The sequence below is a fragment of the Chiloscyllium plagiosum genome, chromosome 28 (assembly GCF_004010195.1).
Source record: "Chiloscyllium plagiosum isolate BGI_BamShark_2017 chromosome 28, ASM401019v2, whole genome shotgun sequence".
Lineage (NCBI taxonomy): Eukaryota > Metazoa > Chordata > Chondrichthyes > Orectolobiformes > Hemiscylliidae > Chiloscyllium > Chiloscyllium plagiosum.
In genome coordinates this window covers 20,105,240-20,122,677 of record NC_057737.1, presented here as the reverse complement: position 1 = coordinate 20,122,677, position 17,438 = coordinate 20,105,240, and the positions used below count along the sequence as shown (strand labels likewise).

The window sequence follows — 17,438 nt, the reverse complement described above, 5'->3', positions numbered from 1 at the left end:
GAAATAGCCAACCACTGTAGTCAATGACCTGAGTCTGAGGAAGATCATCTACATAGAAAGAATAAATCATGTAGCTATATTTGATATATTACTCAAAGGTAAGGTGGCATATTATGGACTGTATTTATTCCAGATATTCCAAACTTTACCTTGACTCATATCCTGTCTTTCTTGAACAGTGCAAATGTTAATTGACTTTTACCTTTGTGGTCAAAATGTAGAAACATTCTGTTCACAAATATTCACATTTTGCTGGTTTCACAAAAGGAACAAGGTACTCACCTGTAGCTGCTGGTGAAATCAGGGTCCGTGAAGGTGCCAACACTGTTGAAACACTATCTACTGCTGCTCTTGGAGGAGTAATAGCTCTGGCTATAGCAGAGGATGTTGTAACAACCTTCGCCATAAATGTGGTAGACCGTCCAGCAATCTGAACTGAGGCAGTATTCTTAAGCTGAGAGCTGCTGGTGATCTCAGAACTGGCACATGAAGTGGATAAAGATGCAGGCACACTCGTCACACTGACAGGAACTCGTTGCAAGCAAGAAACAGGTCCTCCTGCATTTTCTGACTTGACAAGCGCTCCCACAAAATGATTTTGGAGGTTACTGGCTGCTGGTGGCGTAGCTGGTCTCAGCTGAGAATGCAGCCATGCTTGTCCAGATATCTGGCTTGGCACCTGTGTTAATGGTCCCTTTGGTCTCTGTGTGTCTGCCAGCTGTCTGGACGGTTCTGATGAAATTGTGCATGGGAAAGGTCCATTTACTTTTACCTCTGCTGACAAAGGTCCGTTAGAAGTTCCACTACTTGATGTCTTGCACGAGGTCTCTGAATATAAACTATGAGCATTTTCTTCCTGTGCTGCAGCAGCTCCAGGCTGCTGAGATACAGAGGAACCTGAAGAATTCTGACTATTGGTCCCTGAGGTGCACGTAACATTGCATGTTGTCGGAGAAGGAGAGGGTGATTGTTTCTTTCCAGCTGTCTGATGCGCACTGTTTAATGAGTTGTCCGCTGAACACTGGGCTGTGACACAAGGCTTAATATCAGCCTTTTCAGTCTGTTCAGTGTCCCAAAATAATGGCATCTGCTTAGCAGATAAATGTTTGAATATGCTGCATTGAAGTGCAACAACACTACGAAGCCACTAGAAAAAAAAGTTAAGAAGAAATGGTTCAAAAGAGACATGGTACTTTGAACTACAGGTGGACACCACACAATGAGTGCCATACAGCAGAGCCATAACTTTGTATTCTACTATATAATGTTTTATTTATAGAGGATATTTAGTTGAGCGCAGCAGTTCACTGAAAACTTTAGGGTTTCACAAAACTGAGCATGGCAGACATTTGATACAATCAAACTTATTACCTCCTGTTGTTCTTCTTCAGTAGCAAAGTGCTCATAGTTGGAAAGGTGCTTTTGTGACTCAGAAGTAGTCTCATTACATATCAGCTCTCCATCACGGATTCCTGCCGGTGGAAGGAGCGGTGGTGGATACTGGTACTGGGCCTTAATTGCTTCAGGAACCTTAAAAGGAAAACAAGTGAAATTGGTTCATGTCAAATTAAGTTCAGGGGGTCATCAAATTGAGGTTGTAAAACTTAGACTCAAAAATGTCATTTGCTGGAATTGATATATTTTGTTTTAGTTAAGAACAGTTGCTGATATTTGCAAGCTAACCAGATAATAATAGTTATTTTAAATTTTTCTGTCCTCACATGAAGCTACAAACCCCAAGTCAGGAGGTATCCAGGTCAAGCACTTTCTACTGTAAAGACCAGTTTTACTAATAAATTGTCCTTGCAAACCCTTGCACTGCCCAAACTCCAGTCCACATGCAATCTTCTTCCAAAGATATTTATATTTATTCAACAAAAACAACGGATGTCACACTGAAGACTTGTACATCGCTGCCATTTCAGGAATATCATACACTTTCCTGCCATTTTTAAACTAAAATTAACAAAGGTATCACAAATCTCATTGAAAGTCGAAAAGGGTAAAGGTAGTTTCTAATAGCAATTTGGTTTATTCACCCAAACAAATTTTGACTTGAATTTTCAGTTTAGCCAATGGTACGACTTCCATCTAGTGAGCCTCCTTAGGCAAGCTGATATCACAAGCACTTAAATTAAAAAAGTTATATCCTGAAGTAAAAGCCCTCAGTCAGTTTCCACTTTTGTGTATTTGAAGACTGACAACCTCTCTTCAAGATCATGATACTTAACAGGATTTCACTGATCAGGAGTGAAGGAGAAGTACCCTGCAGCAGAAATTGGATCTCAATTAGCTCGTAGCATGCAATTATCTTTGTACTACATCTAAGCAGGTAGAGATAAAATTATTTCTTACATATTTCATAACATCTGCCATAAAAACAGGCGCTAGCAAATAGGTTTAGACTAAAAATATTTTAATTTCAGAAGGGATTGAACCACTGTATATAAAACAGAAGTTGATATATTCATAAATTCCAATGCAAGTCAAATTGTGCAGTCACACGTTAAAACAGTACCAATGAACTAGAAAGTCAGATTTGTACTACTTCTCAAAGAAATTTCCTCCGTTCTTTTGAGCCATTTTTAATTCCTCTGGTAAAAGCACTCACTTGGTTAGGCAACCTGACTTGGAATGTGTACCCTTACTAGGAGCCATTGCTAGACACATTACAGCCAACTCACAATTAAATGTGTAAATTCTTCCTCTTTTGACTGCCATTCTAACCTAAGTAAATTACTTATCATTTGAAGGGGGAGGAAGAGAAGGGAAGGGTCTTGCACAGGACTGTGTGTCCTTGATCACTTACCCAAAATTCTTAGCAGGAAAAATGTCATGGCAACCCAGGTAGCCTAAATAAATGATCATAGAGTGCTTAGATCAGAGGAACAATAATTAAACATTCACAGTAACTGAATGGAGACAATATTAACTGCAACAAAAGGAATTCCACTCAGATGTTTAGTTCCTCTGCAAAAGTTAAGAACCTTAAGGTAAAGTAATACCCAGAAACAAGTACCTATGTATTTCCATTTATATTAAATGAAAACCCATCTGCATTATCCTGTTTGAAATGAACTAAAGAATGAGTTCTGACAGTTAATTGCCAGACCCATTTTCTAAAAAACTGAAGTATTGGATTATCTTTTAAATGCTAACATTCAGGAGGTGTAAAACATTGTTTACAATCTATGTTACAGAACTTTAACAGAAATAAAAGTAACTCCAAGGGGCATAAGTGATGAACATTAAATCTGCATTGTCTACCTATCCCATATTTTAGACCAAGTAAATAAGCCAGCTCCCGTTATACCCTATGCTAGACACTTTCAGAGAAATGTGAAAATCCTGAATGGAGGTCAGCTAATTAAGACAGAGACTATATCCACAGTCAACATCAAGAATATTGTAAAGTTGTTTCTATTCAAAAGTACAGAGCTTACTTATGAAGTTTTAACAGTAGTTTGCTTTCAGTTTGAAAAAAAGAAATACACAACCATGTAGAATGCAGTTAAATTATACCATTAATCTATTGATTTAGCTTTTATACATCAAATGGGAGAGAATGGTTCTAACATGTTAGACGTTCAATAGGTGCGCAGTGCTGAGTCAGCACAGCCCAGCAAGGATGAGTTTACATAACTGAAAGGAATATTAAATATTCATTACTAAGATCTCAGTGCATTCATATATTAATTTGCAACCACTGCACTTCAATAACATGTACAGCAAAATCATTCTTCAAGTATTTTGGATATCATGGAACTAATAACTGACATTTTCGTAACATTTCCAAAGATGGTTAAGGAAGTAACATTTGTCTATCTAAAATACAAGGCAATTCCAACCTAACTATGTAATATCTCAAGTAGTTTAATTCTTTCATGCCAAATTGCAATATATAGCATAAGAAATTCATATCAAAACATGACTTACTTTCATATTTTTCCTCTTCACTGGCTTTATATGTCGGCGGTTAGGTGGATGCTTCCTGTGGATCTTGTTTAGAAAGTCTATCTTGATTGCGTGCTGAGATATTCGGTCTTGAAACTTGTCAAATATCCTGCACCTATTACTCAATGTCATGTTCTTTTGATTAAGCTGAATGGAAATTAAGTTTAATTAGATTCTTTAGATATTTGACTCTGACAAATAACGTTATGTGAATTAACATCTTTAATTTATAATTTTTTAAACAAGTGTTAAATGGATTCGTGAACAAAGAACAGTTTCACCACCACATAGCTCACAATTTAAAATTTTCAGGTTAAAAAAAATTTTTAAAATCACTATTTAGACACACCGAGGGTATATTATAAATTCTTTGCTCCTTCACTTTTATTAACTCATTGCTCCAAAAAATGTACAGAAGCCAAGATTATCAATTGATACTTAATGCAGTGCATTTATGGTGATTACATTCATATACAATTCTCGTTGAATGGTAAAACTCCAAGGTTTCTGTGAACAATACACTGCACCAACCTTGGACAAATTTTTAATCCCTACTGAACTATTGCTTTTAACAATAGTGCCATCCTGCCAAGTGGAAAGAGAGTAAGTCAGAATGAGTGTCACTTCTGACTAGCACTGCTGTATTTCTTTATTAAGTTAAAAATCACAACATAGTCCAACAGGTTTATTTGGAAGCACTAGCTTTCGGAGCACTGCTCCTTCATCAGGTGGCTGTGAAGTATAAGATCACAAGACAATTTATAGCAAAAGTTTACAGTATGATGAAACTTAAATTCTATACTGATAAAGACCTGGATTGTTTGTTAGAATGAATGTGTTGGTTTCAGTTATTTCATATGTAAATTGCAGAACTTTTTTAAAAAGTTACATTCTCAAGTGAACTTTAACAATTGGTGTCATGTCAGCCCAGATAATGCATTGAAGATGTGAGGTGCCATATGGGAGACTATCTGTGCCAAAACGTTCAGACTGATTCTAATGTAAAAAACGGATTTACAGAATCTTACATGGATTCATGCAGCAACAGGAGCAATTTTTTGGAGCAATGAGTTAATAGAAGTGAAGGAGCAAAGAATTTATAATATACCCTCAGGTGTGTCTAAATAGTGATTTAAAAAAATTTTTTAACCTGAAAATTTTAAATTGTGAGCTATGTGGTGGTGAAACTGTTCTTTGTTCACGAATTTGGGCATTGCATACATAGGACATTTGGCACAAATTTTATCACTCAAGTTTTATCATAAAATTTAAAACTTTAAGGAAAAAAAAACAATTTTGATATAGGTACTTGATAGGAGTGCAGAATTGCTTACCACCACATGCTCGATATGATTGGGGCACATCCATCTCCCTGTTGGCATTGCAGTAAGGGGTGGGTCCAAGCAGTCCATGTGGAATAATAAAGGGCAGTAATCACACTGGACAAGAGGAGCCACTCTACAACTCCTAGAAAGTAAATATCACATTGTTACAAACATCTCTTCAGTGCAAGCTGAAAATAAAACAGCAAAGAAGCAAACAAGACTTTACCAATCAATGGCAGTTCTTTCGATTTCAATGTAATTTACTGCAATTCATAGATAAACAAGGGTAAAATGAGAATAGGCTAAAAATGAAAATGGGGATATTTTTGCTTTTCTTGCATCAAGTCAGAAGGTCACATTGATAGAGTGCACAAAGGACAATAAGATGGCTTGAAGTACACATTTGTAACAGAAGTATTTGCCATAATTTAAAAGTACAGAAAATTAAACAAGCATTCTATCACGAGCATCGATTTTCTTTTGTTTCACCCAGTTGATGCCTATGAAAGACAATGAACATTTCTCCTCATAGGTCACGTGGTCCTCTATTAAAACAAAGCCATTTACCTAGATGTCACAGATAGACTTATTCGAACAAAAACCATAAATTGTTATCTCATTATGATCAAAATCTTAAGTACCTCACGAGAGGTAACTCTTAGGTATGCACATGTTCAGGAAATACAACACCTAATTTTACTTATCACCATCAGCACTCAACACTGTTCCAATATCGGGTCTCTAGGGGATCTAACCAAAGAGTACTTTTGTCTTTGCCCTCCGTATGTTATTTAGATGTATGGGGCTTTCTCCAAGTATTTAATGACAAAATGCCTCTAAATGTAGTTCTTTTAAACAGGCAGAATAGACCATGAGCTTTGGATGAAGCCTTTTTAGTCCATTTGATTTCATTTTTCTAGGATATTGATTCTGCTGTCTACTGGCAATACCATTAAACATTTTCCTCAAGAATCCCAGTCTCAAACTCCTTTTTAAAGATTATCTTTCAACTATTGATCATACTTCTCAATGAAACATTTCCTGTTCAGTCTAAAAATGCCCTTCAAAAACCGATTAACGCTCCCTCTTGTCCTGCTGCATTGATACATCTGGTCCAGATTTACATTCTCTATTGAGTATCTTGTCTAATTCTAAGTACCATGTGCTTTCTTCTCTCTAAGATGCAAAGCCTCTAAAGGTAGAACTCCAGATATTGCCATTATTGTACTTCTATCCCTAAACATCTGTATAATTGATGCTCAGTATTTTGAGGAATGTGATAGGTTGTCTAGTCACTGGAGTTTGAGATCACGAGCTTATAAGTAAAGTAAGGGTTGCCAATACCTCTACTTTTCAGTTCCCCAAATAAAAAGCAGTGGATCTCTTATTTTAAGACAAAGTTCAGCAGAGCTAATCCGATGTATCTGAACTTGTAAAAGTCTGCATAATTTTATATTCAACATGAATGCATGGAATTGGAGCTATTGACATAAAATAGCAAGATTTACAAGCCAATCGCCCAACATTATTCAAAATTGAACTTGGGGCTGGTGTTTCAAAAACACAAGGTTCACATTATGTATGACATTTCACTTTTTCATCCAACACAGTTTAACATTTCAAGATTCTACAAAAAGGCAACTACATCCCTTCGATGCAGGTACAGGCTGACCACAGAAAACAAATACTAAATCATGGTGATGAATTCAATTTCTCACCACACTGGTCCAAATACTAAGCCAAGGAGACGTTTGCCTTTTTGCCCTCCCTGCATGTTGCAGCGATGGCACATGGAAATAGAAAGATTTGTGCTTTTTGTATTTGGTAGTATAACTGAAATAGATATTTGGCAGGTTGGTCCAATGACTAGATATAAAAAGCATCAACAGACCTGACTTGTAATCCAAAAGCATTGGTCAGGTCAAATGCACAAAAGACAGACTTGCATTCGTGCATCATCTTTACTAATCTTAGGCCACCTTCAAAATGTTAGGTGTAGTCACAATTGTAAAGTAGACAGCCAATATGCATGGAATCTTCTTATTGAGGTGGATAACAATCCAATAAACTATTTGAATAAATACAGCAAAATGATAAATACTGGCCAGGACATTGGGAAGAACCTCCTTTCTCCTTGAAGCAGTGCCACAAAGTAATTTCTATCCACCTGAGGGAACAGGCTTCAAAAATCACTATTACGCAGGCAAACATGTCAATTTTCTTTTCCACAAAGACCCATAAATAGCAAAAAGACGAATGATAACTTAAAATTGTTTCTTAATAGCGCAGGTCAACATGGACCATTGTTCAGGGCATTAGAACTTCCCATTCTTCTTCAAATAATCCTGTGAGAACGTGAACACCCAAACTAATTGGCAGATAAGATTGCTATTTAATGTTTTCTTTACTTTTGAAAGAGACACTCACAAGAAATAGGGGGTTATTAACAAGGTCCCGTAAATCACAAATATTATTAAATATATATTTATCTCAAGCAGACACTTGAGACAAAGGAGGACGAGCTTCCAATCTGGATTTGTGGCCTAAATGTCTAAACAATCCAACGTAGGTTTCTGACATCCTACCATAAGTGGGAAGACGGTGTTGGAAAAGGAGGTTGGTTGGGATGCTCAGGTTTATTGCATGCTCCTCCTTCTGTTTGGTCTTGATCTCCACCTGGACCCATGACTTGTAGATACCTCAGAGGCCACAAATCCAGAGTGAAAGTAAGTCATCACCTGACTCAAGGGACTTAACTGCTGCATTGGGATTTTGTGGGAAAAAAGGCTTTTGCCTGCATAAGCAATTTCTGAAGGCTATTCCCTCAGGTGGATAGAAATGATTCCTTATCACTATTTCAACAAAAAGACGTTTGAAATGGTTAAGAGTTTCGCGATGCTTCTTCTCGTTTGATTCGGCTTCGGCAAGGGATAACCGCAAAACAATGGGTACACTGTTTTTCTCTTAGGGAGGCTTTGAGGAAATAATTAAAGTGCTTTCTCTGCTGTCCTGATAACTGCTTGCTGTGACAGAGCCGAGTGTTTGTTTTGGAAGTCTCATTTCAGACATGCAGACAATATGGCCCACCCAACAACATGTGCGAAGTTGGCCTAAGGAGGGATACTGATATTTCAAGGAGAAAGTGAGGTCTGCAGATGCTGGAGATCAGAGATGGAAATGTGTTGCTGGAAAAGGGCTGAAGAAGGGCTAATGCCCGAAACGTCGATTCTCCTGTTCCCTAGATGCTGCCTGACCTGCTGCGCTTTTCCAGCAACACATTTCCATCTACTGATATTTCAAGCCTATCCTGCCACTGGACTTTCAGGACTTTGCAGAGAAACTGCTGGTGAAATTGCTTTACAGGTTTGAGATGTCTGCTATGTTCTGTCTCTGATGCAACAGACCAGGAGCTAAGTGCCAGGTTTGAGGTTTACATCATCCAACACTGTTCCTTGTAGTCAGAAGCTGTACTGGCACGCTGAAATCGATGTTAAACTTCAGAGTCGATGCCTGCCCTTGCCAAAAGGAGGATCCCATTATTTGAAAACTTATCTATGCTGCTCAGTGGCTTGCATGAATCGCGATTGATAGGAAATAGGCCTGCACAGTGAGAGCATGTTGGTAGAGAACCTCTGCATAATAGATCTTTAGCCTGAGATCCATTCTCTCATAAATGCCTTTGTGAATGTATCAATGGCTTGGGACTCTGTTTCAGAATATGCGCATACACAAGAAACATCTGCATCCCGCAACTTGAAGGTTGAGACAGCCCTTATTCAGGAATAGAGGTGAACTGTTTTCCACTAGTCCTATAGAGAAGCTCTATTGCAGTAGGGGGTTTCATGGACACAAGGTGGACTATTGAGGAGAAGAATGTTGGTGCAATGACAGAGCTTTACTAGACAGTTTATACACAAGGTCTGCACGGTGGATCCCTCACTGAGGAGCATGGGTTGAATGCCATAATGCAGCAGGTAGAGAACAGTGACAAGTTCCTGCAGGAAATCTAATTTGGAGGAGGATTCTTTGCAAGTCCACTCAATTGACAGACTTCAAGACATTCGTGACACCAAGACAGCCATGTATAAAAGCTGTTGCTGCCTTCGACACTTTCCTTGGAACGGGTTCACTGAAGATTGTGCCTACTTGATCATATGTATAGTATCGTTTGAAGATCTGTGCTGAAGTAATGCAGGTTTATGGGCCCAAATCTCAACTCTTGGCTCTTACCTACAATCTTCTGATCTAGAAGTGTGTGTCACCAAATCAGCTCATCATAATCATCCCATGTGAATGGTCTGGAGAGCAAACATTGTGATATTATCTTGGTACTTAAGCAAAACTTAGACTGGTTTCATTTCCAGATTGCTTCAATGTCAGAGCATTTTCTGTAAATTACTGAGGTACAAATAACATTTGCTAAATGACCAAAAATTTCAATAAAGGTGTACATCAATTTAAAACACAACACAATATATCCAGTGTCCTGGGTTAGCAGACCAACCTCCCATGTAAATCAGCTGTTGGACCAAATGGAAAAGTAGGGACAAAATAGGACAAGCATGCTCTCCTCAAAGTTTGAGGGGATTAAATGGTTGATGTACAGAAGGACCTGAAAAGAATGCTAAAAATACTTACTCATTTCAAAGTAATCTTCAGCATAATGACCTGCTGTGTATTAAATAAAACCACCTCTGCTGCTCAATGCAGAAAAATAATTGAAGCATACCTATAGCCTTTTTAGACAAGACAACGTTTGCTCTACTATTTAAAATAGAAAGTTATGTCATAAACTACACTGAAATCTCAGGAAGATTATAGTCTCAAGGCAACAACCCAAACAGACTACAAATTCTAAAAGCTGTTCATTACTAATAAAATCAGTAAGGTATTAATAAGGCAAACTGGTGAAATACACAAAAAGACTTGCTGTGAAACACTGTAGGGAGGGAAGACTTATTCAAAAAGCATTACCAGAAGCTCTGCATTAGTCTGTAATATACAATAGAGCCTAAAATGCAAACTTTTGCAACACTTTTTTTTGAAGTCTGAATGTTTATGTGCACACTTCAGAACAACATACAGGTACTTCTATAACACAATAGTGCCGTTCTTGTGGAACCCCAGCTTACAGAAAAATCATGCTTTAGAGACAACGCTTTAAGTGTTGGCGATGTAATCTCTTTACAGCTAAAACGTTTAAAAAGTTTGTGCTTTAGTAACACTGTCCCCCATTCGCCAATCACTTCACAACGAATTTGCGTTAATGAAATGTACATTATAGCGGAACAACCTGTACTACACAAAACATGCGTAACGTGTCTTGATTACAAGTTTGTATCATGTATAAAAATTAGCAATGGAACTACCTGGGCACCTCTTCCACGATGCTGAAAAATACTGAAATGGCTCACCTCCACAGCTGCGTACAGGTGCGCAGTCTATCAGGAAACTTCATTTGTGCACCTAAACTACCCATTATACATTCCTTGCATACAAGGCTACACATCTTAACTGGACAGGGAAGTGATAGCCTAATGAGATTGCTGACAATTAAGCCAGAAACTCAGCTAATGCTGGCGATCCAAGTTTAAAATCAACTAGCACAGTGGCTCAATGGTTAGCACTGCTGCCTCACAGTGCCAAGGACCCAGGTTTGATCCCAGCCTTAGGCAACTGTCCATGTGGAGTTTGCACATTCTCTCCACGTCTGCATGGGTTTCCTCCCACAATCCAAAGATATGCAGTTTAGGTGAACTGGCCATGCTCAATCGCCCATATCGTCCAGGGATGTGTAGGTTAGGTGCATTAGTCAAGGGAAATAGGGTAGGGGAACGGGTCTGGGTGGGTTACTCTTCGGAGGGCTAGTGTAAACTTGTTGGGCCAAATGACCTGCTTCCACATTGTAGGGATTCTAAAATAAAGGATGCAATTTGAATTCCCGAAAAAAGCTAATTAAAAATCAACTAATAAACATGAAACCATTGTAGATTGCTGGAAAACCGATCTGGTTCACTAAAATGTTCTTCAGCGAAGGAAATTTGTCGTGCTCACCTGATTTGGCCCATATGTAAATCCAGAATCACAGTAATGCAGTGGACTCTATTACCCACTCAGTTGAAACAATCGCCACAGTCTCAAAGAAATTAAACCAAACAAACCACCTGGCATCAACCAAGGCACCAGAAACAACAACAGCTGTTCCAGTACCCGACAACGTGGAAAACTGCCCAGATGTCATGTACACCAAAAGCAGGATAAATCCATCCCAGCCAATTACATCCCCGGTCTACTCTTGATCATCAGTAAAATGTTGGAAGGTGTCATCAATGCTGTCAAACAGCATCTGCTCAGCAATGCGCAGTTTGGGTTCAGCCAGGGCCACTCAGCTCCTGCTCTTATTTACAGCTATGGCTCAAACATGGACAGAAGAGCTGAACTTCAGAAGTGAGGGGAGAGCAACAGCCTTTGACATCGAGGCCACATTTGCCAGAATGTGACATCAAGGAGCATTAGCAAAACTGGAATCAATGAAAACCAGGGGGCAATCCCTCTACTGGTTGGAGTCATATCTAACACATAGAAAGATGGTTACAGATGTTGAAGGCCAGTTGTCTCAACTCAGGACACCATTATGTAGGCCCATGACCAATCATCTTTGGCTGCTTCATCAATGACCTCCATTCACAAGATCTGACAATATCCAGGCTTGGGCTGGCGAGTGCCATGCAACATTTGTGCTTATCTCTAAATTCCAGGCAATGATCATAAGGCACAAGAGCAGAATCAGGCCATTCAACACTGAGCTGTTCCACCATTCGATCACGGGTGATGTGTTTCGCAATCCCATTCTCCTTTCTCCACATAACCCCTGATTCCCTTACTATTCAAGAATTTCTCAGTCTTAAATACTTTCTCTTGGCCTCCAGTGTTCTGTGACAACAAGCTCCTCAGATTCATCACTCTCTGGCTGAAGAAATTCCTCATCTCAGTTCTAAAGGGTTGCCCTGTCACACACTCTCTCTCGCTCTCTCCAACTAATGGAAACATCTCTTCTACATTCACTCTATCCAGGCCTCTCAATAATCTATATGTTTCAATCGCACTCTCCCCACATCCTTCTAACTTTCATCGAGTATAGACCCAGAGTCCTCAGCCACTCCTCACATGTCAAGCCTTTAATCCCCAGGATCATTCTTATAAACCTCTGCCGTACCCCCTCCAATGCCTTCCTTAAATGTAGAGTCCAAAACTGCTCTCAATATTTCAGATACAGTCTGATCAGAGTCTATTGTTTCAGCTGTACATTTCTGCTCTTGCATTCTAGCCCTCTTGAAACGAATGCAAACGTTGCATTGCCAATGAACCTGCATATTAATGTTGAGAATCATGAACTAGGACTCCCAAGTTTCTTTGCGCCTAAGATTTCCAAAGCCTTTCCCCCCCATTACGAAAAGTCAATGCTTCTATTCTTCCTACCAAAGTGCATAACTCCTCATATTGAATTCCAACTGCCACTACTTCTTCCACTCTCCCAACCTGTCCAAGTCCTTCTGCAGCTTCCCACTTCCTCAACACTATCTGCCCCTCCACCTATCTTCACATCTGCATATGTAGCAACAATACCCTCAGTACCTTCATCTAGATCGTAAACACTTAACATGAACAGTTGAGCTCACAACACAGCTCCCTTTGGAACTCCACTAGTCACAATCTGCCATCTATGGCTTCTGGCAACCTGCCAATTCTCTCTCCATGCCAATACCTAAACCCAAACGCCAAAAAACTCTTCAAAGAATTCTAAACAACATCACGTACAACCTCCCCTTAAAGCCATGCTGATTTAGCCCTGTTTCACCGCGGACTTCCAACTTCTCCATAAATCATCTCTATTAAGAGTCAATCTAATGACTGCCCCTTGACATTCAATGGTGTTATCACCACAAACATCAACTATCAACATCCTTGGGGTTAGAAACAACCCAGAAACCCAATTGGACTTGCCATATAAATGTAGTTGCTATAAGAGCAAACCACAGGCTAGGAATACTGGGCGAGTAACTCATCTCCTGAATCCTCAAAGTCTGCCGACAACCTACAAAGCACAAGTTAAGAGGGTGATGAAATTCTCCCTGCTGGCCTGAATGAATGCAGCTCCAACCACACTGAAGATGCTGGACACCATCTAAGACAAAGCAGCCCACTTGATTAGCATCACATCACAGGCATCCATTCCCTTCACTACCGATGCTCTGTATCAACAGTGTATCATTTCAAGATGCATTGTAGAAATTCAAAAGATCCTTAGACAGCAGCGTCTGAACAACTTCCACCTAGAAGGTCGAGGGCAGCAGACAGAGTCAGAGTCGTACAGCATGGAAACAGACCCTTTGGTCCAACCCGTCCATGCCAATCAGATAACCCAACCCAATCTAGTCCCACCTGCCAGCCACCAGCCCATATCCCTCCAAACCCTTCCTATTCATATACCCACCCAAATGCCTTTTAAATGTTACAATTGAACCAGCCTCCACCACTTCTTCTGGCAGCTCATTCCATACACGTACCATCCTCTGCGTGAAAAAGTTGCCCTGAGGTCTCTTTTATATCTTTCCCCTCTCACCCTAAACCTATGCCCTCTTGTTCTGGACTCCCCCACCCCAGAGAAAAGACTTTGTCTATTTACCCTATCCATGTCCCTCAATTTTGTAAACCTCAATGGTCACCCTCAGCCTCCGATTCTCCAGGGAAAACAACCCCAGCCTGTTCAGGCTCTCTCTATAGCTCAAATCCTCCAACCCTGGCAACATCCTTGTAAATCTTTCCTGAATCCTTTCAAGTTTCACAACATCTCTCCGATAGGAAGGAGACCAGACTTGCGTGCAATATTCCAACAGTGGCCTAACTAATGTCCTGTACAGCCGCAACATGACCTCCCAACTCCTGTACTCAATACTCTGACCAATAAAGGAAAGCATACCAAACGCCTTCTTCACTATGCTATCTACCTGCGACTCCACTTTCAAGGAGCTATGAAACTGCACTCCAAGGTCTCTTTGCTCAGCAACACTCCCTCGGAAACTTACTAACTATACCTCTTGTGCTCACATTCAAATCATTTATGTAAATGACAAAAAAAAGAGTGGACCCAGCACTGATCCTTGTAGCACTCCACTGGTCACAGGTCTCCAGCCTGAAAAACAACCCTCCACCACCACCCTCGGTCTTCTACCTTTGAGCCAGTTCTGTATCCAAATGGCTAAACAACTTGCCCACCACCGACGTCAGGCTCACTGGTCTGTAGTTCCCTGGCTTGACCTTACCACCCTTCTTATACAGTGGCACCACGTTAGCCAACCTCCAGTCTTCTGGCACCTTACCTGTGACCGATAATACAAATATCTCAGCAAGTGGCCCAGCAATCACTTCTCAAGCTTCCCAGAGTTCTAGGGTACACCTGATCAGGTTCTGGGGATTTATCCACCTTTATGCATTTCAAGACATCCAGCACTTCCTCCTCTGTAATATGGACATTTTGCAAGGTGTCACCACCTATTTTCCTACATTCTATATCTTCCATATCATTTTCACAGTAAATACTGATACTAAACGAGTATTTTGTATCTTCCCCCATTTTCTGTGGCTCCACAGAAAGAACGCCTTGCTGATCTTTGAGGGGCCCTATTCTCTCCCTAGTTATCCTTTTGTCTTTAATGTATTTGTAAAAACCCTTTGGATTCTCCTTAATTCTATTTGTCAAAGCTATGTCCTCTTTTTGCCCACTTGATTTCCTCTTCAATACACTCCTACTGCCTTTATACTCTAAGGATTCACTCAATCTATCATGTCTATACCTTAGATATGCTTCCTTCTCTTTCTTAACCAAACCCTCAATTTCTTTAGTCATCCAGCATTCCCTATACTTACCAGCCTTTCCTATACTTACCAGCCTTTCCTTTCACCCTAACAGGAATATACTTTCTCTGGATTCTCGTTAACTCATTCCTGAAGGCTTCCCATATTCCAGCCGTCCCTTTACCTCCGAACATCTTCCCCCAATCAGCTTTTGAAAGTTCTTGCCTAATAGCACTATTACCTGCACGTTCTCCTCAAAGCCACTCACCATACTGGAATGGCAATCTATCACTGTTTCTTCATGGTTACTGGGTCAAAAATCCTAGAATTTCCTCCTGAATGACATTGTGCATTAAGCACATGGACTGTAGCTGTTCAAGAAGGTAGCTCAGGGGTAACTCAAGACAGTCAGTAAGTAACCAGCCAGCAACTCCAATGTCGTTTGACTGAATTAAATTGTCATAAGTGCTCACACAATATATTTGCTCTACATTTATTTTTCACCTTGCTTCCTCTCAGAGAGATGTCGACTCATGTTACAATAGGTTCTTCATTGACTCCCTTAGGCATCATTGTTTTGGATGTGACCATAGACAGATGGATTACTCAACTGTGATATCAAACTTAACCTAGGCCCTTGCTTATCACTCTCATATCTTTTCTGTACAGTTTATAGGATAACAAAGAATGAACTGCAGTTCATTTTAACAGTCTAAACTATTCTCCAACTGTACAGAATATTTCTGGAGATCAGAAATAAATTGGAACTCTGATAACTGCAGCGAGGCTGGTATCTCATCACCAAGACTCTTTTATTTAAACATGCATAGTACATGGACTCTGACCAGCTAACTCAGAGCCAGTCCCTTGAGTGAGGAGACTCAGACTGCTGTTTACATTCACCAGCCCGATCTCCCTGATTGGCCAAGGCTAATCGCTTCAATCAAGGATCTCACTCAATACATTTCACCCGATCAATCTCATCTCAATTACTACATCTCTACCCAAGTCTGAGGATGTAAGCCAGTTCTTTCTCTGTAGCTTCTCCTGGGAGATTTTCATCCAAGGTCCAGTTCCTCCAACTCTGACATGTGCAGCATGTACCAGACCATAGGCCACCTCTTGCACCCAGTGTCTCAGAAGAAATTCCTCTTTTTCAGGCAGTAACCGTACGAAGGCTGCAATATTGACTGATTCCACCTTGGACTCTGAGTTTTCTTCAACGCAAGAGGACAAGGGAAGAACCCAGTGTTTCTGAAGCATGTCTGGCTGTTCTGAGAAGCCAATTATGTTTTGCTCCTGCCGTTTGAGAGGTAGCAGCTTTCATGTGATCCACATTTGTTCAGGGCCACATCACCTACCTGAACCTTGTCTGTCACAAGACCTGACCTCAACTCAACCATACCTTGTACCCACGCAGGCCCATATCCATGGTTTCAACACCAAACTTGGTCACCTGAAGCAAACACTCTCTCGCTTAAGAGGAGGCATATTTTCAGCAGTTTCAACCTCCAGGTCCAGGAATATAAGATTTAATCTGATGCAGAGTAGTTTCCCCATCAGCAATTCTGCTGGAGCTATCCGAGAGAGGGGTGGCCAGATAATCAAACAGGAACCCGGACAGTTTGGTATCAAGTGATGCGGTAGGTTGTTTTTCTTTTAAAGTCTACCTTCAATGTTTAGACTGCTTTTTCTGCTGGACCATTGTCTGGTGGACGGTACAGACCTGTCCAAACATGTCGAATGCAGTTCGACTCTAGGAAACACATGAAATCCCTACAGGTAAAAGACATCCCGTCGCCCGAGATAAATATTTCCAAGAGTCTATGTATTGCCACTAATGCTTGCAGCTAGAGTTTGATATATGAACTCCTTGTCCAACCAATTTGAATGGACATCTACAATGACCAAGAACATTGAGCCCATGAAAGGACAGCATAGTTGACTTTTAACTGAATCTACGGTTTACCTGGCTATTCCCATGCATGTTGGGGAAATTTCTGGTGGTAACTTTTATCCTTCTTGGCAATGCTCCACTAATGCAGCTATGGTGGCATCCAATCCTAGCCACCAGACCTAACGTCTTGCCAATATTTTCATTTTGAAAAGCCCCAGATGATCCTAGAATTCAGTCAGTATCTGGCAGGAACCTTTACTCGGGGCAATTACTCTTACTTCCCATAATAATATTCCATTCTCTACAGTGAGATTGAGACTCCTGGTTATATCTGCCAGCCAGGGCTCCCTGATTGGCTTAGGTTAACAGCCCCAATCAGGGATCTCACACAAAATCTACCTGGCCAA

At 40.3% G+C, this 17,438-nt stretch overlaps 1 protein-coding gene across 2 annotated transcripts in view; it reads right to left on the bottom strand.

Annotated features, from left to right (window-relative positions):
* phf12b (PHD finger protein 12b) overlaps nucleotides 1-17,438 on the bottom strand; it is an 86,544-nt gene that overhangs the window by 23,709 nt on the left and 45,397 nt on the right. For both annotated transcript variants that reach the window (XM_043718462.1, XM_043718463.1), the window contains exons 6-9: nucleotides 5,289-5,421; nucleotides 3,937-4,101; nucleotides 1,372-1,530; nucleotides 283-1,147 (exon numbers count right to left, since the gene is read on the bottom strand). In XM_043718462.1, coding sequence (XP_043574397.1) covers nucleotides 283-1,147; nucleotides 1,372-1,530; nucleotides 3,937-4,101; nucleotides 5,289-5,421 — 1,322 coding nt within the window. The remainder of the gene's footprint in view (nucleotides 1-282; nucleotides 1,148-1,371; nucleotides 1,531-3,936; nucleotides 4,102-5,288; nucleotides 5,422-17,438) is intronic.